This window comes from Poromitra crassiceps (genome assembly GCF_964638095.1).
Source record: "Poromitra crassiceps genome assembly, chromosome: 13".
NCBI lineage: Eukaryota > Metazoa > Chordata > Actinopteri > Beryciformes > Melamphaidae > Poromitra > Poromitra crassiceps.
Genome location: NC_139644.1, coordinates 30,468,060 through 30,493,591, shown reverse-complemented (window position 1 = coordinate 30,493,591; position 25,532 = coordinate 30,468,060). Strand labels below are relative to the sequence as shown.

The 25,532-nt window shown below is 44.4% G+C and overlaps 1 protein-coding gene across 1 annotated transcript in view; it reads right to left on the bottom strand.

Annotated features, from left to right (window-relative positions):
- Window positions 1–24,883, bottom strand: part of slc17a7a (solute carrier family 17 member 7a) — a gene marked incomplete at both ends in the record, with an annotated part of 34,538 nt that extends 9,655 nt beyond the window's left edge. The window contains 6 exons of the mRNA XM_083650027.1: window positions 1,075–1,165; window positions 1,441–1,528; window positions 1,627–1,741; window positions 2,179–2,297; window positions 3,899–4,151; window positions 24,822–24,883. Of these exons, the coding sequence (XP_083506153.1) occupies window positions 1,075–1,165; window positions 1,441–1,528; window positions 1,627–1,741; window positions 2,179–2,297; window positions 3,899–4,151; window positions 24,822–24,883 (728 nt within the window). The remainder of the gene's footprint in view (window positions 1–1,074; window positions 1,166–1,440; window positions 1,529–1,626; window positions 1,742–2,178; window positions 2,298–3,898; window positions 4,152–24,821) is intronic.
- Between the last annotated feature and the right edge of the window lie 649 nt (window positions 24,884–25,532).

Below are 25,532 nucleotides of genomic sequence, written 5' to 3'. Positions count from 1 at the left end.
GAGGCAGGTACGCAGGCTTTAGGTGTGACCGGAGCGGGCCCGTTATAGACGTGATAGACAGATGGTTCACCCAATCACCTGCCAGGTAGTTTTTGAAGGTTCCTTCCTGCCCTTCGGTTTCCCCGAGCGACTCGTTCCCAGATGGTTATGCGAAAACAATCCATTGGGCAGCGTCAGGTTACTCGTTTATAGGATATGATGTACGTTATTTAACGTGGCTATGAAGAAATAAGCTTAAATTCTTAAAGGTCCCAATTCGTGCAGCTGCAACCTCTTAAAAACGTGTGTCTCTGGTCCATAAAACATGATTCTGGATTAATTTGTCGAAAATATAGCAACCCCGTTTGTTGTGACAGAGTTGTCCCTTCCTCATCTCGTTGCGTCCCAAGAATGGTCTGTTTCTATAATATATTCAGAACTAACAGTTCCCATTGGCCGCTGAGGGAGAGCCCGCCCCAGGATCCCAGCGGCCAATCAGATTAGCGTCTGTGGACCAGCACGCTAGGTTGTGTCCACAACTAACGTTAGCAACGCTACGCTAAGAGGACATCTCAAAATGCCTAGACTTACCGAATGCACCTCCGCAGTTGCTGGATCATGTACAGTTGGCGTCGCTCCAGCTAGAAGTGTTAATTTTGTGGCTATAGACAAAATGGTGCAGGTAGCTTGTGTGAGAGAGACGCGCGCAGTATGCTTGAGGACCATCGTGACGTCCCAATACCCCGTCTGGGGAACAGAGCGTTAGGGGGCGTGGCTTGAAGGAGACTGCTGGGGGAAGCTGGATAGGGACAAATCCAACTGTGGCAGTTCTGAGCTTGTGACCACTCATTACAGGGAGGGATGACAGCATTTACAAGTAAAAACAGCTTTTGCACGGAATGGGACCTTTAATGAATGATTTTGGATCATGTCAAGAGAAACATGCCAACATGAAGGCCTAATTGGTGAATCATCCATAGCAACACACTTGACAGTTTTTCTCTTGACTGCAATGACTCACAATAGTAGATGCATGTAAACACATATTTGGTCTATTTGGTATTTAAACAGCCAGGTCTGAGAGGTGAATGATACTAACCATAGACATAGAACACTGAAGGCCACCCAGTGTATTGCACCAGCACCCCAGCTAAAGGCATGGCCACCACTGCACCTGCATAGGATCCTGAGACAGCACCAAATACAAGGGAGAGGAACAAGTCACATTTTTTTCCTTTATTCGTGCATTAATGTCGTTTCTGCAGTTGAAATGTTTGATAAATACATTTTCATCATAAATACATTTTCATTTTGCCAAATGTGGTTAGGCTACATTGTTTCCCATGGAAATCCACATGTAGTGTGTCCAGTACTTCTTCTAAAAGCAGCAAAGTATGTGGATGAGTAGAAACAGGGAAGGGAAGACTGTAGCATGTTGAAATTGTATATTAGATATTTCACCGCAAAAGGCTGTTGTGGCCAGACGACTTCTCTCCAGAGGGGGAGCCCACTTGGCCCAGATCCCATGGCATGCTGGGTAAGATACACCCTGTAGGACACAATACAGTCAGAACACCAACACACACGTGCGAGCGCGCACACAGATACACACACACACACACACACACACACACACAAAGAGCATACCTCGACAAGGCCCTGGCATATCCTGACCAGTATGACACAGCTGTAGTGGCAGCGTGCGGCGCTTGGGATCAGCATGTTCAGGACCGATGTGGCCACTATGGCAAAGCCAAACACTCTGAAACACAGGAGAGACACACACACACACACACACACACACACACACACACACACACACACACACACACACACACACACACACACACACACACACACACACACACACACACACACACACACACACACACACACACACACACAGCCTCAGACACAGTGTCTGACACCACTAAAGCAATGATTCTCAAAGTGGGGTCCCCAGCAAAAAGGGTAATCAATTTTCACTAGAATTCCAAATAACACAATGACAGAATGTATGACTATTTTGGCCATGGGTTTCATACACTTTCTGTAAAACATCTAAAAGTGTGACGACCCCCCCCCCCCTTTTTTTGACTTTCAATTATGACCTATTATGAGGTTATACTAGCTTTTCAATAAAGGATGTAGAAGACGATATTGTAACTGTACTGTAAAGTAAGTAAAGTAGATGTTCACCTGTTGGCTGCAAACTTTTGACATATAAAGCCCCCAGGAATCTGTGTGACGATGTAGCCCCAGAAGAAGGAGCCGTGGATCATCCCCACTGTCTCTGGGTCCCAGGTGAAGCGGGCAGGCTGGAGAGAGGAGCCCATACATAACTCACTTCATTCAACGCAGTTCAACTCTTCTTTTTGACTTACGGTAATTTTTTCATGGCTTTCTCTCATCATACTTTTTGTGTTTTATTGTGCTTTATTTCTTTATGCTTTCTATGACTTTAACAACAATGTTTTTGGGTGTGCTCTCATTTGACATAAAATATGCCACATAAATATTACAGTACGTTTATTACTTTAGTTGGCCAGCTGGTCATGTTTTTGCACCCGTTGTCCATCCATCCATCCATTTGTTTGTCGTTTATGACAGTAAGTGGTTAGGAATGGATTTGCACGAAACTTTGTAGAAAAGTAGGTCATGGGTAAACTTAGAACTGATTATATTTCCACGCCCAGTGGCCAAAAGGGGTGTGGCAATGGGCGTGGCCAATAACAAAAAGCTGCTTAACTTCCAAACGGTTTCATGTAACACCACAACACTTTGTAGAAAGTTTGGCCATGGGCCCAGGAAGATCTGATTAACTTCCCACGGCCACTCGTCAAAAGGGGCGTGGTCAATTGCAAAAAGGTGCCTAACTTCCAAGCGGATTCACGTAAACCACGGAACTTTGTAGAAGGGTTGGTGGAGGTATGCACTCTACCGAATGCCCTCTACCACTCAGCGTTCAGGATCCTAATATAAGTAAAATGATGAAAGAAAGATGACGCAAATGTATATACTCCATTATACAACAGGTAGTTCCGGCCGAGCAATTTGATTGGACAAGAGGGATCCTACGAGTGCCTATATTTCACGATAATGCACTGGCGCTTCACTGTGTGTAGATCACTCCGCTTCACAGCTGCCCTAATCAACAAAACGCTTCACAGCTCTAGAGTAGACAGTAGTAAAGTAGACAGCCTGCAGTTAATTAGGCTGATTAGGCTACATTTTCAGCAAAGCAGAAAGCTGAGGGGACTATTTTTGTTGGCGGAGGAATAAATACAGAAATCATCTATTTTCTCAGCTTTTTGTCATTTTTTTAATCAGCTTTGTTTAATAGAACTGTTGTATAAAAGCAATATCACACTCGAGGTCGTGCATTGTTGTCTAATATTGGCACTGCTGTGATTATCTAAGGCACTCGGCCTGCGGCCTCGTGCCTGCGACCGAATCACAGCAGTGCCAATATTAGCCAACAATGCACTCCCTCTCGTGTGATATTGCTTAATTAGAACACGGCTCTCTTGAATACTCGATTCTGATTGGTCAATCAACAATATTCACCGGTCATTATTTCTCGACAACCGACCGCTGCTCTGCCACACCTGGATTAATCAGTTGATAAGAGCCTTTTGTCAGCAAGCCACTACTAATTAGGCCAACCAGTTGCAGCTGTGGTGTCTTGTGTGCCAATTACGAATGAAACCGCTTTGTCGTTGAAAACGCTATTAAAAAATATATTTGAATAATTATTTTTGTCAGATTATTGAATGATTTAGTTGTAGGCCGTGTTCTAAGCGGGATAATGTATATTGAGGCGGTGATTACTGGGAAATAATGACCTTCAGGTGAAGGATTAAGCGAGCTGGATCCAAGTACATGCTGGTAGAGCACTGGCTTTTGTTGTGGCACTTACCACGAGTACCTCCTTGTTCCCTTTGAAGACGGTGTGGTCATTGACCATGCTCACGATGGCCACGCCCAGGTTGCATCGGATGCCAAAGGAGATACAGAAGCCCAGGCCGGACAGGATGGCGATGATGTAGCGCCTGGGCAGGCCGAAGCAGGTGCAGTCCACCACCGGCAGCTCCTTCTCCTGCACCAGCTCAGGACGGCCCTCTGCTGACAATTCAATGGTCTCTCCATTCGGCTGCCGCTTCTCAATCAGCCTGAGAGCACACATGGAGACAGACAAATATAGCCTTTTGCTTCAGAACTGCTTGATCAGAACTGACATAGCAAAACACGTGAATAACTCAATTAAACAAGATGTGATCATCTGGATTGAGGGGATGTACACTACAGTATGTGTGTCTATGTACATGTAGTGTGTTGTGCCACAAATTGCCTCCTTGGAGGACATTAAAATTTTCTACTACTACTATATGGTACTACTACTTCCCAAGCCTTTGCATGCACACATACTGTACAGAAGCACTGTTTAAACCAGTGTCTTTCAGCTGGAGACATCTGGGAGTAAACAAGTGACCCTGGTTTAGTTGCAGTGGTGGATGAAGTACTTGAAAGAACACACTTGAGTAAAAGTACTCAGTGAGTAAGTAAGGAAGTAAGGAAGTAATCGTGCGAGAAAATGTAGAAGTTGAAGTCATTAGATTATCACCAGCCGTGGCAGTGTCAGGCAGCTATATATTGTTTTCCCCCTATAAGTCTGTGTGTGTGTGTGTGTGTGTGTGTGTGTGTGTGTGTGTGTGTGTGTGTGTGTGTGTGTGTGTGTGTGTGTGTGTGTGTGTGTGTGTGTGTCATTATGGCAAAATGTGGTCCTGGTGACCTATTGTAGTGGGAACTACCACAGAAGCCGTTTTGAGTGAGTACTGTGTCAGGTGTTTATACATGTATGTCTGTCTGTCTGTCAGTTTGTCTGTCTGTCTGTCTGTCAGTTTGTCTGTCTGTCTATTTGTCTGTCTGCCTGTCTGTCTGTCTGTTATGTCTGTCTGTCTGTTAATGTATGTCTGTCTGTCTGTCTGTCTGTCTGTCTGTCTGTCTGTCTGTCTGTTATGTCTGTCTGTCTGTCTGTCTGTCTGTCTGTCTGTTATGTCCGTCTGTCTGTCTGTCTGTCTGTCTGTCTGTCTGTCTGTCTGTCTGTCTGTCTGTCTGGCTGTCTGTCTGGCTGTCTGTCTGTCTGTCTGTCTGTCTGTCTGTCTGTCTGTCAGTTTGTCTGTCTGTCTGTCTGTCTGTCTGTCTGTCCACAGTGAATTTATAATTGCTGTGCAACATCATAAGACTGATCTTTGCACTGCTGAACAAGATGCTCCAAAAATGCAACTGTAAATATTCTATTCGTTGATCATAGCTGTTAATTTATTGATGAATTGAATGATATATGCAGCTTCAAAGGGAATGGCACTGAATCTAAGTCAAATACAGTTTCTGACTGATACAGAAATAGATGTTGATTGAATGAATACAGCAGTACGGTTTTGTATAATAGTGAACATGTACCCCAAAAATTTTAACACACGCACGCACGCACGCGACACACACACACACACACACACACACACACACACACACACACACACACACACACACACACATGTGGATTCACGCACGCACACGCACACACACACACACACACACACACACACACACACACACACACACACACACACACACACACACATGTCTGCGGGTGGGAAGCCGAATTAGGGGTATCTGTCCTGGACTACTAGTGCCTCCTCTAGTTGGAGCCTGTTCGGGGGGAGGGGAACTGGGTGGGATAGCGTGATCCTTCCACGCGCTACGTCCTGCCAGTGAAACTCCTCGCTGTCACGTGAAAAGAAGTGGCTGCACATGTACCGGAGGAAGCATGTGCTAGTCTACAGCTCTCCCCAGATCACCAGAGGGGGTGGAGGAACGACCGGGACACCCTAACAGGGCCAAATACAATTGGGGGAAAACGGGGGGAAATTCGGAAACACAAAAACGTGATTAAAAAAAGGATGGAAAAAGTTGGCTCTGAGGGGCAAATTTCCTGGGAGTGTTTGTACACTTGGATGAACTATTGCTGCTTTAAAATTAAGTTGATTTGGATGTTAAAGCTTTAAAGGCAAACATCTTTGAGCAAAACACTTGTTACCAGCTCCAGAGAATCAATAAAGCAGTAAAGCACCACAATGTTACATTAAATAATCTCTATAATCTCTCTGTGGGTCAATCTCAGTCTTCTCTTCATTTTCTGTGGAGAAGCTCCAATATTTACAGAGATCTTTGAGTTCACAAACATGAGCTGAATTATAGGCCAAGGTTATGCGCATCACATGCATTATTGAATCCTTACCTTTTGCAGAATTCAACTAAAAGGCATTGCAGTATTTTACAATCTCACATTTTTCACAACAGTTACACAAGGAGGACTCTAACCTGAAGACACAAAATGCTATGATTAGCCTACGATTTCATACATGCAAAAGTGAGTAGCACAGCAATACAATTGGCAATTACCACTAGCCTACATGTACGTATTTCACACATGTAGAGTAGGGCTGGGCAATATAATCGATACGGCAGTATATCGCAATATTTTATTTCCCGATACTGTATCGATACTTGGACGCCAAGTATCGCGATAAAAAAAAAAAAAAAAAATTAGGGCATGCCATGCCAGGCCTCTGCATCTGGTGATTCCCACCCCTAATCGATACTGTATCGATATTTCCCATATTGATGCGTTCAGTAACACTCAACACTCAGTAATTTTGACTAAATTTGTCCACTAACTTATCAGTATAAATTGATGTACATATTATTACACTACCTGGGTGGTACACAGTGTGTTGTATCTTTAGTTCTATTATTTAATTTTGAGTAAATTCTGTAGAATATCGCAATATATCGCAATATGTATCGCATCGCAATATATCGTGATACAATCGTATCGTGACCCAAGTATCGTGATACGTATCGTATCGTGAGATCCTTGCCAATACCCAGCCCTAATGTAGAGACAATGTCAAACACACTCACACTCACACACAAATGCTTAGATAAACTCACTCACTCACTCACTCACTCACACACACACACACACACACACACACACACACATTGAGGTCAACATTTGTTCGTCTTTTTGTCCCATTTTCTCCCAATAGATCACGCTATTCCCCCTCAGTTCCCCTCCCCCCGTAACAGGCACCCCGACTGGCCAGAGGAGGCACTGGTGCAGTGAACAGGACTCATACCCCACCGGCTTCCCAACCGCAGACATGGCCAATTGTGTCTGTAGGAACGTCTGACCAAGCCGGAACTGCTACCATGAATTGAACCCGGTTCTCCGCGGTGGTAGGCGAGTGCTTTTACCTCTACACTACCCAGACGGCCCGTTGAGGTCGTGTGTGACTCAGCGTGTCACAGTGTGTGGAAGCAGCTGTCACCAGCCGAGCCCCTCAGAGGAGAGCTGGCTTCAACAGAACGTTCCCCCAGCCAGCCCCCGCTCCTTCAGGACGCCCCGCCCACGACCTGCTGCTGTCCACACTGTGCAGTCTCTGGAGAGCAGACTACACCGCACTGCTGGACACACACACACACGCACACGCACGCACGCACGCACGCACGCACGCACACACACACACACACACACACACACACACAGGAATGCACGCACACACACACATGCACACACACACACACACACATGCACACGCACGCACACACACGCACGCACGCACGCACGCACGCACACACACACACACACACACACACACACACACACACACACACACAACTTTACACTGTCCCCCTGCTGCTCAGATGATGTGCACAGAAAGAAAGAAAGAAAGAAAGAAAGAAAGAAAGAAAGAAAGAAAGAAAGAAAGAAAGAAAGAAAGAAAGAAAGAAAGAAAGGTGCTAAAGGGCATTGTGGTACATAAGTAAAAATGGACTGGATTTCCAAAATTGGCAAAACAAAATCAATCTGTACGTCATTTTTCATTGACCATGAATATCAATGCCAAATGCAAAGGAAATTATGGAGAAAATAGTGTGTTCACATGTTCACAATTCATAAAATATATCCATTCCTACGTACATCTATCCACATATCCATTTTACGAAAAATCATTTTGCCAAATTAATCATTTAATTTATCTAAAATAGAGAGGAAAGTGTTTTTGCAAACCAATGTGTCTAAATGAGCAGAATGTCTGTTTCATATAAACAATGTGTCTAAATGAGCAGAATGTCTGTTTCATTATCGCTCAATTTGTAATTGTGGGTGTCACTTTCCTCAAGCAGTCGATGTCTCAATGTTTGTTCCACAGGAGTCACACAGAGAATTCAGGAGAGAAGCCATCTGTTTACAACCTGCCTACTGTCAACTACACACACATGCGTGCACCGTGCACCGTGCACACACACAGCAGACATACATGCTCAATTGCTATATGTTTCTATAGTTACTGTAACAAATCAGGAGGTACAGCACCACACTGACTGCATCCAGTGTAGGTGTATTCTCATGTGTGGTGGAGTGTGTGTGAGTTCACGGGGAAACACAGGCGCGTGTCGGCCGCCCAGGTTCCACTGGGCTGATCCAGTTAGCCAGTGAGCTGGAGAATTGTGCGGAGAAACAGGCGGAATCTCCACAACAAGGATTTGTTCCGTGTGATGAGGATGGTTGCATTTTTAAAGAGGTGTTTCAAATTTGAGCTTCAATACGTTCTTTTTCACCTGAGCCAGAGTCATCCATTCAGAACAATTCACACTGAAACTCCAAAATCCTTTTTTGACTCATGCTATCACCAGACAAGTCAGGCTCTGACACTTCCACTATCTATCTATCTATCTATCTATCTATCTATCTATCTATCTATCTATCTATCTATCTATCTATCTATCTATCTATCTATCTATCTATCTTTCTATCTATCTATCTGATCAATATTATCTATCTATTTATGACATTTCCTATCTAGCTAATTAAATATGCTTGTGACTTTCACTCCCTCCCCCATCTCCACAAAGCAGATTCTACTGTATAATCCCTTCATACACTCAGTACATGCAATCAGTCAATCAGAGCTCACCAGGGTATAAATAGGAGATATGGCAACACAATTATATATAAATTCAACCTGGATCCACCATGAGTTATTCTACTTGTCAAGTAAAATACAACAGCAAACAGAGAGGTAATTTGTAAAGCAATGCTTTGGAATAGACTCTTTTCACAGCAGCTATTTGGACACGTCAGAGCAGGGTAAACACAGGTGTAACCTGTAACATTAATGAGGGCCCTGGCACTGTAACACCTAAATGGAATGAAACCATGATTCATGTTATTGATTACACGGCCTGTGTTTACCCTGCTTTGATGCGTTAAAATGGCTGCTGTGAAAAGGGTCTACTGTATTTATAAGAGATTAGAGAGAGCATCGTCTCTCTCTCCCTCATGCTGTAGGCGTGCTTCCACATTCTCTCTCCTCCCTCTCTTAATCTGTCACAACATTCAGATTAGGATTACAAAAATGTTTTACTTCCGGAAATGAACATGGAAGGACAAACCAGTGCTGGGCGTGGCACCACTCCAACACACAGTACACGCACTGCTTGCTTCATTCTGTCACATGTTCCTATCAGTTTATATGAGAAGTCACTGAGGGGTTTTAATGCTGGATCGCATGCCTTGATTTCATTCTGTTTATTTAAAGAATTCTGTTATGAACTGGATTTCTTTCACTTATATATTCAAATTCAAATAGGCTTTAATGGCATGACCATATTGATGTAGTATTGCCAGAACACATTATAGCCTATAGCTCATACATTTCAAGCCACAAACATTTTGGTGAGTTCTTGAGCAATACATCAATTTCAGAGCTGGATGAATAGGTTTTATAAATGTTAGGGATGTCCCGATCACATTTTTTTTGCTCCCGATCCGATCCCGATCATGTGATTTTGAGTATCTGCCGATACCGATTTTTCCCGATCCGATCTTTCGGCAATGCATTAAGAAAAAAGAAAAGAAAAAACTGCAATCAAGTTGACCCTTAAGATTGTTTTTTTATTTAACAGTATCCAACTAACTATCCATTATATCCAACATGGATATGGCTTTTTTATTTAACAGTATTCATTATATCCAACATGGATTCAAAATTTAAAACAAAATAAAATAAAGCTTATCAGTGGTGCACCACAAAATAACCATGTAAACTAAAACAAATGATGTGCAGAATAGTGCAATAACAATGTAAATCAGGAAAGTTTGTTTTGGTAAATTCTTCTGCTCTGTGCGACACTAAATAAATGAATGATGATATGTAATTTAAAACCAAAACTAAGGCCTCAGGATGAGTTTAAGACGTGAACATGGTCATGTTTGTTGAATTAAAAAAAAAAAAAAAAAATTTTTTTTTACTCCCGATCTTTTCCCCCCAATTCCGATCTTCTAAAAATCACGTGATCGGCCCCGATCTCCGATCACGTGATCGGATCGGGACATCCCTAATAAATGTCATGGTAGCTTGTTTTCTCAAATATCCATGGCAAATGTTTGTTACAAATACTAATATTGTCAAGTAAAGGGATGATAGCCTGGTAAAGCAGCCGGTTAGGTGAACTCTTGAACTCACATTTAATTACGTTCTAAATGAAATGTGAGTTCACGTGACCGGCTGGTTTTACCAGGCTAAAGGGATGAGTCAATATTCAACATTTCAGATTGTGTATTTATGCTCTCCCTCCCCCAGAGGAATATTCTCACTTTCTGTTAAATAACCTGTTTTAGTAACTTGTGTGACAAGAGGATTGGTAGCAACTCAACCTGTATCCATTTACTTCACCTACAGTGCAGGAACACACATGATGTGTTCATAAGGTAGCCTTTGGCTGTGCAGCATCTGAAAAGCTTCAACATAATGCACCATGTAGCACTAAACTAAACTGAGCTTATTTCTAGTATATCTATATCTAGGCGTGGAATAAACCACGAAAAAATTGCACCCATAGGGGGTGCTACGGCAATGTTTTAGATTGTAAATGGTAAATAGAAAAAGGGGAGCTTCTTGATGCTTATAGAAGAATTTAATAAGGTTGAAACGCGTTGCGTCTCTTGTGCCCTTGTCCTTCTCTGAAGATGTACTTGTATTAACTGATTAAGTATACCTGTACATACTTATTTATTAAATTCTTCTATAAGCATCAAGAAGCTCCCCTTTTTCTATTTACTGTTTACATTGGACTGCTAAGCTACCTTGTCGCCACTTTTTGATTTTTCCTTAGATTTTAAATGGCCATAACTCGCACACCATTGCTCCGATCGCCTCCAAACTTGGGGATTGCGCTTACGGGGACCTGATGGAGTGCAGTGCCGAATTTTGTGTGAAATTCGGACAGCGCCATATTGGTCACGCAAAAAGCGGTTTATCTCGAGAACCGTTCATCCGATCGACTTCAAACTTGGGGATTGCGCTGCCAGGAACCCGACGGAGTGCGGTGTCCAATTTCGGACACACACATAGTCATAGCGCTACCTACTGGCAACACAAAATGCGGTTTATCTTGAGAACCGTTCATCCAATCAACTTCAAACTTGGGGAGTGCACTGCTGGGAAGCCGACGGAGTGCAGTGCACAACCTCACACACACACACACACACACACACACACACACACAGACACAGACATCATATGAAACTAGAAGACCTAAGGCATCCATTGGTACCGACCATGTTAACCTAAAGCTTGTCGAGAAGGGGCTAAATAACGCTCCAAAATTAGATAAGATTTTGGTGAGGGAAAAACTGGCATAGCCATTTTCATAGGGGGCCCCTCACCTCTCGATATGAGTGAGAATGGGTTCTATGGGTAGGGTTAGGGCTAGGCACCCACCTTGAGTTGCATGCACTTTCTGTCAGAATGGTGTCTTTCCCTTTAAATATGTTTATGCTCCCAAAAAGAAGCATGGATTTCTTTTGACAATCAACCCTGCAAATTAATAATAAAAAAGCAACTGTTAAGCAGATAAAAGAGTAGTGTTTTTATTCTTTTGAATTTAGATTCAGAATGTAGATTGTCTATAAAATATATAAAATATAATATATTTTAAAACAGTTCAATGGGCCACTTCTCAGTGACTGAACCCAAAGAGTTGACTGACATTTCAACGCACACAGCCTCTTCTTCAGAGTCAAATGCAGTCATGTAATGTAATTTCACATAACATCAACATTTATTTTTGGCCCACAGCCCATTCATCCAGATTAATTTTTGTCCCTTCATATAGGAAAGACTTTGGGCACCTCTGTCGACTCTTCCTTGTTTCTGCTGAATCACACACGTCAGATGGCCTGCCGCTCACTGCTGCCTTCTCGCTACAAAAGCAAACGAGTGAAGGGTAAAGCGTGACTCGCCCCCTGAGTGGAGCGCTGCATCCCGCCAAAGAGTTGGGGAATGTTGACAGAAGACCCTCATTAAACCTTGAGACAGATTGCAGCCTGACACCTTCACATATGCTACCAGCTAACGAGGCTAGCCCACAGCAGAAATTACTTTTAATTACAGATGCTTCCCACTAAGGGCAATCTTGCTCTGTGTGTGTGTGTGTGTGTGTGTGTGTGTGTGTGTGTGTGTGTGTGTGTGTGTGTGTGTGTGTGTGTGTGTGTGCGTGTGTGTGCGTGTGTGTGTGTGTGCGTGTGTGTGTGTGTGTCCATCCCAAAATAGCTGACTATATAGCTGAGGGACTCCCTCTTGAGATATTGAGTTTTAAGGAGGTAGTCAAGTTTTAATGGTTTAATAAGATGCCATATTTAAGCTTCACATAAACAATTCATTGGTATTATGTGGAAATTAGCTTGGCATTGTGACAAAACTGGTTTCATAACAGTGCTGATTAGTGGTACCTATAGTGAAAATCATTAGACATAACACACACACACACACGCGCGCGCGCGCGCGCACACACGCGCACGCGCACGCACACACACACACGCACAGGAAGTCAGAGCCGCCACTCAACATTTGCCTGCGAGTGAGACTCACATTCCGGCCTCCACTCAGCTGATGTGGTGCTTCTCTCGTTAGCTTAGCGACGACCTGATTGGTTAGCTGATGTGGTGCTTCTCTCGTTATCTTAACGACGACCTGATTGGTCAGCTGATGTGATGCTCTCCTTAGCTTAACGACGACCTGATTGGTCAGCTGTGGTGCTTCTCTCGTTAGCTTAGCGACGACCTGATTGGTCAGCTGAATGTGGTGCTTTTCTCGTTAGCTTAGCGATGACCTGATTGGTCAGCTGTGGTGCTTCTCTCGTTAGCTTAGCGACGACCTGATTGGTCAGCTGAATGTGGTGTTTTTCTCGTTAGCTTAGCGATGACCTGATTGGTCAGCTGATGTGGTGCTTCTCTCGTTAGCTTAGGATGACCTGATTGGTCAGCTGAATGTAGTGCTTCTCTCGTTAGCTTAGCGACGACCTGATTGGTCAGCTGATGTGGTGCTTCTCTTGTTAGCTTAGCGACGACCGATTGGTCAGCTGATGTGGTGCTTCTCTCGTTAGCTTAGCAACGACCTGATTGGTCTCAGCTGGCAACAATTAATGAGCGAGAGAGCATGAGCAGGCAGGAGTCCCACGACCGCAGGCTCTCTGAAATATCACTCTCACAATACCAAGAGGCTGAGTGGACAACTCACAAAACTAACCAAATAGCCTACTGCGGTGCTCTCGAACCTTTTCATATCAAGGACCCCTAAACTGACATCACTGAAGTTAGACCACGGACCCCCATTTGATAAGATTTTGTCTGTCTTGCATGACCAAAATAGTCGTACATTCTGTCATTGTATTCTATTGTGAAAATAAATATTGCCCTTTTTGCTGGGGTCCCCCTGGAACTAGGGATGCACTGATGTGAAAATTCTGGCCGATACCGATAACCGTTATGGCCGATAACCGATATTTACCGATGTCGATATAATCTGTATAAAAACACATTTCTGTGATAATAACATTTTGTACATACTGAAAAACACATGTAAACACTGAATTTGAAAAAGTTATGCATTTCTTTATTTTCAAAACATTTGGAAAAGCCCAGAAATCATAGATTTACCGCAATGTTTCCTCTCAGTGTGAACATTTTGGCTGATACCGATAACCGATATTAACATAGCAAAATCGGACCGATGCCGATATGTTAAAAAATGACTAACATCTGCCGATACCGATATGATTGCCGATATATCGTGCATCCCTACCTGGAACCCCTTCAATGAGTACCACTGGCCTACTGCACACTTTGAGCATAGGGAGCCATGTTCAAACTACAACCTAAAATCCCATTGATAGAGTGGAAGACAGAGAGGCAGAATTACATTTCTGAGAGAAAACAATGTTGAAATCTAACCGCCGAAGATGTAGCCTGAATAAAATGACATCATACGTTGTACAAAATCAAACAGTTCAAGCGAGTCCAAATCAAACATGGCCTGAATACTTGCACAGACTTGATGTTTAAATGGTTTTGCAGCTGCTAAATTCAATGTGGACCATGGAGACATCAGAAACCACCTACTAGCCTAATCCCTTCATCAATTACATTATGTGTGGCTATCTATAGTGAAAGTGGCATCTTCAATACAACGCTTATTCAATTAAAAAAATATATACAAATATACTTCAGCTATTGCACCTCTACATCTGGGACTTCTTTAGCTGATAAAAAGTAGTTTGATAATGCTCCTGAATTTGCTTTCATGTGCAGTAAAGGAGCTGAAGACTTTGGTTACCTTTTATATGAAATTCACCAGTTCACAGAGCATTCCTGGTAATCCTCTCATAAGAGGATGATCGAGAGAGAGAGAGAGAGAGAGAGAGAGAGAGAGAGAGAGAGAGAGGTAGAGGGAGAGAGACAGAGGGGGTGATGAGAGAGGAGAGAGAGAGAGAGAGGGGTAAAGTGTGGCTTATATAATGCCAGATGCCTCGGCCATTATTTGTCCGTTATTGCAGAATATTGTTCTGCATCATGCTGCATGTTAGCTGACTTTGTTTCTTCTTCTCGTCTGTCCACTTCTTCTCGTTGTGGGTTAGACGTAGAACGTTTTGGAAGTATGGCTGGTAGCTTTAAGACTTCTTTTAATAATTGACTGTATTGTTGGAAGTCTGTGCTGCTCACACATCCAATTCTCTACAGTTATTTTATTATTTTATGAGTGGTGTCTCCCCCTCCTCCTTCCCTCCCTCCCTCCCTCTCTCCCTCCCTCTCCCTCAAGTGAACAGATTGGGTCTCGGTGGGACTGTGTCACCTAGGGAGAGACCCTCCTCCCCCATCCTGTTACACTACTTTTTTCCTCTCTCTCTCTCTCTACTGTGGACACACACACACACACACACACACACACACACACATTATTCAATATTCAAGCACGCACACGCATACACACAATCACTCACACACATACTCACTCACACACACACACACACACACACACACACACACACTTCGTGACCTTCATAGACTTTATTATCTAAAATACTTCAAGAGTTTGCACAGTAGGCTATAACTCAATCACTTGCTGTGTACACACACACACACACACACACACACACACACACGCACGCACGCACGCACGCACGCACACACACACACACACACACACACACGCACACACACACACACACACACACACACATAATGCAGGAGCTGAAGATGCATGATTCCACAGCCTGCATTTCACACAAATTTGAATGTACAATTTGCAGGGTAGTAATAATATGATAATAACTGAATTTTCCATTGAAATGTATGAAGGAATAATACATGTTCTGATATCCTTTAGTAAAGAAAGGAAATTATAGAATTATGATTAAAAAGTCCTGATGCAGAGACACTTTTGAGACACAAATGTTCACGATGTGATCGAAGGATCGTATTTTGCAAGCCTAAACCGACACGACACATGGAAGGAAATAGAAAATCCTGGAGCTGTGCTGACAGCATGGACATGAAGAGCAGCCTTTGCCAACACTCACTCATGCTGAGAAGTTGCAGCTTAACTTTCCAAAATGCTCGACCCTGGAGAGATCTGTCATCAGAGGAGCCCCCATCACAGGCCACACCCACACACTGATACCAACAGACACAGAGAGACAGAGAGAGAGAGAGAGAGAGAGAGAGAGAGAGAGAGAGACTGGCACAAGCAACAGTGTCTCTGGTGTCTCGCCAAATTCTGACAGTCTCCAAAGGCATCACTCACTCTCCCTCAACTATAATGGCCACCGTCCATCTTTCCATCTTTGCTCTATGTTGGACAGCGGCTGCACGAGCCTCGTCGCTGCCACTACCATCGTCACCACCACCGTGATCATCATCATCATCATCATCTTCATCATCCCTGCACTGCTGTGAGATGGCCCGCATGTGCTGGAGGAAAAATCACTTTTTTCACTGCCAGCCTCATCAAATAAGGGTTTCTGTACCACCAATTTCCCATCTCAAGTAGTAACATCCTAGTGACATTGATTTCAGGGACGGCTGTGTTGAAAGTAGCAACATTGCAGTGTGTTCCATACACAGCTGAGCTCTCCTATCAGAGTTGAGTTTAGATGGATTGTGGAAGCTGATATTTTTCTGTAGGCTAATAAGGTTTGGAGTGATGGAGTTTGAGCACATTTAGTTCACAAAACACTTCTCATTTCAATGAAAAGCTTTATTGCACAATATTAGCAATGTAGGCTATCTCTAAAAACACAAAACTTTCAATGAGCATAATAGAATAGTCGTTTACATGGCCCAATCTACCTACTAACTTGTTGGAAATGCTTGCCCCATCTATTCCGGCATTGCCATCCCATGTGTGAAAAGGCGTGGTGAAAATCACTAGCAGAGCCTGAAAGGTTACTCCAGGTTACTGGGAACTAAGCATGAAAAAAAATATCTTTCAAATATTGTTCTCAGTATATTACTGGGAGGATAACCTTTCAGGCCCTGCTAGTGAATTTCACGATTCACACATGCAGCTACATTCAGGAACGTTTCCATCTCCACACGTCATGCAATGTCGGGATAGATGGGTCAAGGGACAGTCCAGCAGATGGCCAGAGCCACGGGGTTTGCAGCCCAAATTGACTGGCATATATCAAAATATGACCAGTTCAGTCTCCCATGGTGCTCATTTATCTGTCCAAACTTTTTCCAGAGACTTTTCAGCGTACCTAAGACCTGGGTACGGCAACCATTTTAGGGCATCCTCCTCCGTCAGAGTATAGGCTATCGTTCCTAAAATGCCCTAAAATGGTTGCCGTACCTGGGCCTTCTGCCTCGTTATGTCGCGCTCACGTCCGATACCTGTTATTTTCTCATACACTACAGCATCGCTAACTGTTCCAGACAGCCGCGTGTCAGTTTCACCATCTTCACCATGTCTTTCGTCGGACAGACGTAACCCTTTACGTGGACTTCCCTGCAATGTTACTGCTTTCATCCACACCACAGCCGTACCGGCATTTTCCCTGAAATGTTACTCGGTCTCGAGGTGGGAAATTGGTGGTAGGGATTTCCCTGATATCGATCCCTGCCTCTGCCTGCTCCCATTCACACATGACTCCATGCTGGAAATGTTCCTGAACATTAAAGCCAGTCTGATTTTTTGTGTGTTTGTTGCCAATGCTAGGTTTAAAAATATACCAACACCTTTTCTTCCTCTTCTTCTGCAGATGGCCACTGTCTGCCCTACAAGGTAGAGCTCTAGATTATATTTTCAGTTTCTCCCAGCAATATTTGACTCTTCTGTGCAGTGACAATTCTCCATAGCAGGTTAAAGGGATTCAAAATGGATTCCCTCTTGTCTTCTTGTGTGCCTGTGTAGCCTTGCCAGCCTACAGATACAGACAAATGGCAAACGGCCTTATAAATAATGACGGTACATCTCATTCAGGCCCACTGAGCAGTTCTCTGGTCGGAGGAGATAGATAGATGGTACGTGAGCGTTAATGTAAAGGCGTTAAAGGAAGGAGTGCTGCGGAGAGTGCGTTGGAGCGCTCTTGACCTCACAGTGCTGAAGTTTATGCTTACCTAGTGGAGTTTAATATAGAAACAGGAGATGCATTCTGATGGAGAAAACGTTTAAATAATAGATGAACTCCTGGCTGCTTTCATCAGGAGGGCTCAGGGTTTTGTCTGTGAGCTGGAGAGATTGCCCCCTCTTTGTCTGTGAGCTGGAGAGATTGCCCCCTCTTTGTCTGTGAGTTGGAGAGATTGCCCCCTCTTTGTCTGTGAGCTGGAGAGATTGCCTCCTCTTTGTCTGTGAGTTGGAGAGATTGCCCCCTCTTTGTCTGTGAGTTGGAGAGATTGCCCCCTCTTTGTCTGTGAGTTGGAGAGATTGCCCCCTCTTTGTCTGTGAGTTGGAGAGATTGCCCCCTCTTTGTCTGTGAGTTGGAGAGATTGCCCCCTCTTTGTCTGTGAGTTGGAGAGATTGCCCCCTCTTTGTCTGTGAGTTGGAGAGATTGCCCCCTCTTTGTCTGTGAGCTGGAGAGATTGCCTCCTCTTTGTCTGTGAGTTGGAGAGATTGCCCCCTCTTTGTCTGTGAGTTGGAGAGATTGCCCCCTCTTTGTCTGTGAGCTGGAAAGATTGCCTCCTCTTTGTCTCTGAGCTGGAGAGATTGCCCCCTCTTTGTCTGTGAGTTGGAGAGATTGCCCCCTCTTTGTCTGTGAGTTGGAGAGATTGCCTCCTCTTTGTCTGTGAGTTGGAGAGATTGCCCCCTCTTTGTCTGTGAGTTGGAGAGATTGCCTCCTCTTTGTCTGTGAGCTGGAGAGATTGCCCCCTCTTTGTCTGTGAGTTGGAGAGATTGCCTCCTCTTTGTCTGTGAGTTGGAGAGATTGCCCCCTCTTTGTCTGTGAGTTGGAGAGATTGCCCCCTCTTTGTCTGTGAGTTGGAGAGATTGCCCCCTCTTTGTCTGTGAGTTGGAGAGATTGCCCCCTCTTTGTCTGTGAGCTGGAGAGATTGCCCCCTCTTTGTCTGTGAGCTGGAGAGATTGCCCCCTCTTTGTCTGTGAGCTGGAGAGATTGCCCCCTCTTTGTATGTGAGCTGGAGAGATTGCCCCCTCTTTGTCTGTGAGCTGGAGAGATTGCCCCCTCTTTGTCTGTGAGCTGGAGAGATTGCCCCCACAGACACACGAGCAGGAACACCCTCACAACAACACGCATCCAAACATAGAAGCAGATTTGCTCTCATACGTAGCCTCAGAATTCGACAAGTCATTCGTTTCTCTTATATCGTAGTCTCACACAACCCCCCCAGAATTCCACTGCGTGCTCCAATCTCAAAGAACCTACTTTTTCATACATGTTACAGCAATCACACTATAACAGTACTTGCCTTAAATCCAAGGTTGTTGTCCACCGAACCGGGCTATTTTGTGTTCTTATTGCTTTCCAATACCGAGGTGTTTTTGTCATGCCAGAGCCTGTAAATTGTGTTCTTCTGTTTCCTCCGCTGGGAAGCGACAAGCCGAGACAGGCTCTGGCATGAGGAAAATGGCTCGGTATTGGAAAATACGCAATATTTAAGAAGACGAATAGCCCGGTTCGGTAGACAACAACCTTGTGCTTAAGACAAGTACTGTTTTATTGTGATGCTACATGTATGAAAGTAGGGATTTGGCAAGGCCGGATTAACCATAGGGCAACCGGGGCAGGTGCCCCGGGGCCCTCGGGGTGAAGGGGCCCTCCAAAAAAAAATATATATATATATATATATATATATTTTTTGGTCGGGCTTATGTTGGGCTCCACAGAACTATGACACAAATCTAAGACCAATCAGGACAAAATAAAATGTGTTTCCAAGAAGATTAAGTCTGATGATTTAGTCTCATTGGATGCCTGTGGGCAAGTGGTGACCAGGGGCGCGGGAAGTGGGGGTGCTTGTGGTGCTGCGGCACCCTCTGCTGTTTTGTATTGGAAATGTAATGTCAATTATTTTTTCATCATTGTAAAGCCACAGCACAGTGAAGAGGATATTAATGTGAAGATTAGCCTCTTCCTTTTGCTCTCAGAGTGCATCAGATTCATGCATTTTACTTTAAAATGTACAAAATTTCTGTGTCCAGGGGGGGCACAGCCCCCCCTACAAACCCCCCAGTCAGACTAATATCTTTATCCTGCTGGTGCTACCTCTTTGCAAAGCCTAGAATCGCCTATGAGTGAGTGAGAAACTGAATCTCAGAAACGGAATAATAACATAACAGTATAATACTAATGTTAATTTAAAATGAGATATTCCTCTAAATATGGCGAAAAAACATCCAAACATCCGGACGATGGGCAGGGGGCCCCCTGGGAGCTTCAGTGCCCCGGGGCCCCTGGGGGTGTTAATCTGGCTCTGGGATTTGGGGATGGAGCCTGCAGTGGAATTACGATATAGTAAGAGTAGTCGAATTGTGAGACTAGGCTCCTCTCATGTCTTATGTTCACATTTCCTTATTAGAACCTTGCTTTGAGCAATAAGGCCGACCTTGTGAGCTAAGGCCGAACACGCCCACTAAAACCAATCTGATCTGGTACATGGCTTCTGTCAGACCATCGGCTGCCAGCGCACGTGGCTCTGGACCAGTGAGAGGAAGCCTGAGATGTGTATGCCCTTACACTGTTAATCCAGCAGACCTGGATGGGGCTGAAAGTTGCCTATAGGCTGGTCTCTCAATGCAGGGATGCATGTGTGGATGGATGGATGGATGGATTGTGGGGGGGGGGGGGGGGTGCTGGAGGAAGTGACATGACATGGGCTCTGGGGATGGAGTGAGTGGGAGGGGAGAGTTTAGGGATTTGCATGGCCCGACAGCTGGACTGGAGAAAAAAAACACGCTATTTCAGGATAGGATTTATACGTTTGGTTGCTACCTCAAATCCTGATAGAGAGAGAGAGCTTAAAGTAGTGGTTATTGCATGTCACTCTATCAGCACCTATAATCTCTCTTTTTCAGTGGAATGGTCCGACTCCGGGCAAATCTATTGACATGTCATGTATATTGATTTAGTTAGCACTTTTATAAATGTATGAAGAAGAGACTGATGTGAAATGATTATGATAACGATCTTTTCTGGTTGTTTACAGCTCATTGATCCTATCACAAAAGCTATTAAATCCCTGCTTTTGTCATAAAGAATGTCTAACAAAGCTATGGCTAGATTATATATTCATATACACACACACAGCATGTACAGGTGATATTTGCTTTTCTTTATTACTTTCTTGGTAACATTAATCTCTGAATGACCATAAATACAGAGGATTTGTTTTGAATCAGCCGCAGTAAGTGCTGTGTCGCTGTGTGTGTTTTGTTGCATAAATTACAGATTCATGAGGTTCATTAGTTTTGTAGATTTCTAAAACCCCTGAGATCTCAAGGTTAAATGATCAGATTCAGGCCTAACTTGCTTTTGTCACAAGATCCCTGAAATGTTGCAATGCCCCCCCCCCCCTTTCTTTTTAACATGACCACACTCATGCTCATTTCCTCTAGAAATCAAATGTTCATAAAGAAATAGAGGTCAATTCCAAAACAAAGTATTTTTGTGCAAAATAATCTGTCAAAAGAATTTGTAATTTTCCTGTTTGAGTCACTGAATGGAGTCAATGCACCTTGAACTTGAGGCACTCAGAGGCTTTTGCAATATAAAGCAGTCACAATTATTTTGGTTCTGTTCCACCTGGTCAATACTCTCAACCAATCCACCTGATCAATACTCTCAACCAATCCACCTGGTCAATACTGGTCAATACTCTCAACCAATCCACCTGGTCAATACTCTCAACCAATCCAGACTCTGCAGTTACACACGGAAACATTATGTAAGCACACAGTGGCGGACTCAGACTGTTGGAAGGGCAGGGGCGAGAAAATGAAAAGGGCACCTACTGCACGACATGGGGCCTGGCCAGCGTGTGAAAAGCTATGATGCATCATGTACGATGCAGGGCTTTCCACAAGGATACGACGTATGAGCCAGTGTGGAGAAGTAGCCAGCTAGGGGGGTCCGGGGGCATCCCCTCCCTCCCTAGAGAAGTCCAGATTTGGTGGCCTCTGGCACATTCTAATGCCACTATTCCATTATGCACTAATCTTAAATATTGCATATTTGAATGAGTTTGCCTCCCTGATTGTAAACTTATAGTGAATCTTATCAAAGTATTTGGCGGCACCCCTAGAATGTCATCACGCCACTCACTTTGGGAAAGCCTGCCTTATGCCGGCTCACACTACACAAATTCAGCCCCGTGTCAACACAGTTTGGGAGCGGCCGACACATTTCCAGCATCGGGCCCGAATATGAAAGTCAGGAATGTCCTCTTGTAGTGTGACATAATCAAAGACTAGCGTTGCCGTTGTGGCGTCTGGGACGCCTCACGACGCCCCGACGAAAGGTCTAGCATGCCAGTCTTTTTGGTACTTTCGCGTCTGGTTTGACATCTACTACGACAAGTTCATCTTGACTTCAGCTTGTTGTGCGGCTTGTTCTCGGGGGCAGACAAACAGAGCGTCCCCGGGTAACCATAGTAACTCACTCTGCCTGCCTGCCTGCCTGCCTGCCTGCGTGTGAGAGAGGAGCAGCAGGGCAACTGATAGGCTACGAAATCTATTGTTATTTTGTAGCCTATATTTCTCACTTTCAGTTGCTACACAGTGCTGCTGTTGCGCTGTGCTGTCTGGCCTGCCCATGCGTCGTCAGTTATCTTTCCACGCTGTGAGGTTATGCATTGGGAATCTGTTTTTCACTGACTGCATGAGAAAATGGACTTGAGAGTGTGGATTGTCGTCCCCAACTTTCTACGTGAGAGTTGGCAGTCCTGGTCGGGGTGAGTCTTGTCGTGTTGCCAAGACACGACAAGAATTTATGGCAGTATCTGACATGGTGACATCGTGAAAGACAAAACATATTGTGTAGCATTGGAGGGCACGTTGTAGGGGAGACTGCTCCGCATCTCATTTTCTTCACCGTTTTTGTTTTGTTGCTCTCCATTGCAAGGGCACTTCATTGTCTTTTCTCACTTGGAAGGGCATCAAAGAGGACATTTCATCATACCTGCCAACACTCCCGATTTACGTGGGAGTCTCCCTAGTTTTAACCCTTTCTCTTGCTCCGCTCCAGATTGATCATTTCTCCTGAAATCTCCCGATTTCATAGTGATACAACTCGTGTTTCACAGTCTCTGAAGCCTAATATGTCCAGACTGTAGGATATGTGTCATGGTACCTGCCTGGCAACCCAACCCAGAGGCAAAAGACCCTGCCTGACGTGGTGTGCGTCACTCATCACCGCGCGCGCTCAAGCTCTCGGGTGATGTATACCGCCATATGTATATACAGTCAATGGGCTCCGCTCGCCTTCTACTGAAAATGGATGAAGCCAGTCCCAAGAAGAAATACGCTTCCAATTTCAGTCCACTTGGTGTGAGATCTTCCCGTTGCAAGCTATGTCGGCCTGACTTTAGCGTAGAACACGGTGGGGGAAATTACTATTAACAAACATGCTACGTCAGTCACTGACAAAAAACATTGTGATGTTGGCAGGTATGTTTTTCATCAGAAAGGCACCTGTAGGGAACATCAAGTTTATCCCATTGTAAAGGTACCTATGACACCACATCACATTTTCTCCACTGGAGGGACATCCATTCTCATCCCACATTCTCAGGCATGCAGGTGTAACAAATGACTGTGAGTCCCGAGTGGTAGCGACTAGCGAGTAGGTTGGTTAAACTCACACCGCAGTATAAAGGCCCGTTAACCAGCTCCACCAAGGGAGGGTAGCTATATATGGGCATGGTAGCGCGTGCGCTTTGGAAGTGGGAGGTCGCTGGATCGAATCCCGCTCAATGCAGGTTACACAGGGACACCTTTTATAGCTATACAGCCTTTTCTCTACTGGAAAGGGCACCCTTTGGGATACTGTCATCATGTAGGGGCGGCATACGCGCGAGGGCACTTCATAACAGCAGCCTATTTAAGTTTAGACCATTGTGAGGGCACCTTATAGGTCACTGTATCATATTTTCTCCACTAGAAGGGCAGTCATTAAGACAAGTTATGGAATTGTCTTGCTCTAGAGAGCACATCAATGTAATTTTCGCATGAAAGGGCATCCTAGAGGGCACTCTCAATCTTTTTCTTTTTTTTTCATTTGAAGGGCAGCCAATAGGGCACTTCCTCTTGTTTTCGCCACTCTAGACTCTAGAGGGCACTTTAGCTACGCTTTTTCAACCATTGGGGCACCCCCCTGCACTTCCCTCAATAACCTACACTTTGATCTGAGCAGCCTGGCCACAAACGAATTCCACTTCTTTTTTTTTTTGAAGTGTAGCCTAAATCAGCAAATTGGAATAGCCTATGTCCAAAAACAAACCCTGAAATCACCATCGGCCTACATCCCTACAGGAATGATAAAGCGTGTGATATTCCTGAGTTTTGCTTGGTATTATAGGCTATAGCCATATAAAATCTACTTTATGCCTAGGGAACAAACAAAAACAAGTTACCCCTGATTAGGATATCAAAGTCATTAGCAGTAGGCTACTGTAGGCTACAGCATCATTCGCCCATCTTCTGTTCTGTGCTGCATCATGCGCAGATGCGAGCACCTCCAGGTGCCGCTGCCCGGTGGCCGCCGCCAGATGAGATGATGGATGGACATTTTGCGCTATAAACCCATCTGGCTGCGGCCTCTTCAACAATCAGTAACACAAGAATTAGAAACTAACTTTTCCTCCTCAACAAAGTTGAGAGCGGGTGCATGGAGCTGACTGACTGCATGGTGGTCCGTAGAACAAACTATTCTGACCAAATTCGGATGGAAATGGGACAGAATTCTGTCACTTGACAGCCTACCTGTGAATCTTGGCCAGAGTTTTGCCCGCGGCCGCCTTAAACCTGTCTGGGCGGATCTCCATCCTCTCAGCTCCCTGACCCGGCCCGGTGTGCTGGAGTCCCGCCGCCGCGCGTCCCCCTGCCCTGCCTCTCTCTCTCTCTCCGCCCTATCTCTCTCTCTCTCTCCTCCCCCTCTCTCTCACTTTCTCTCTCTCAATTCTGCATGCCCGCACCACTCTTCTCTTTTATGCTCAGTGAACAGACCCTATAGGTGTAGTTTTCCCACCCACAATGATCACTATTAATTAAGCTGGCTGAGGATGAGCATGAACAATTCTACTGGCCTTGGGGAACGCCTACCTAATGCATGTAGTCCTATGTAGGCCGCGTCATTATAAATGTAGACTGGCCTATATTCCCCTTTTCTTTTCTTTTCTCATATATTTTTCAGATCCATTAAAACAACAGTTTTTATTTAATTTCTAGTTCCATTATAGTTTAGGGTGCAGAGTGGACCCGGGAAAAATATACCATGATCCTGCTGTCCTGAACGCATGTATTTTCACAGTGACAGATAATTTAATTTGTCTTAAGACAGCTCAGGAAATGGACTCAAAGTTCAGCCAACACTCTAAAATCCAGTTGATATAGCCATCTTGAAGGGACTTAAAATTGTCAAATTTTAAAAAGACAGAAAAAAAACCTCTGAGGACACCATTCTTCACTAAAACA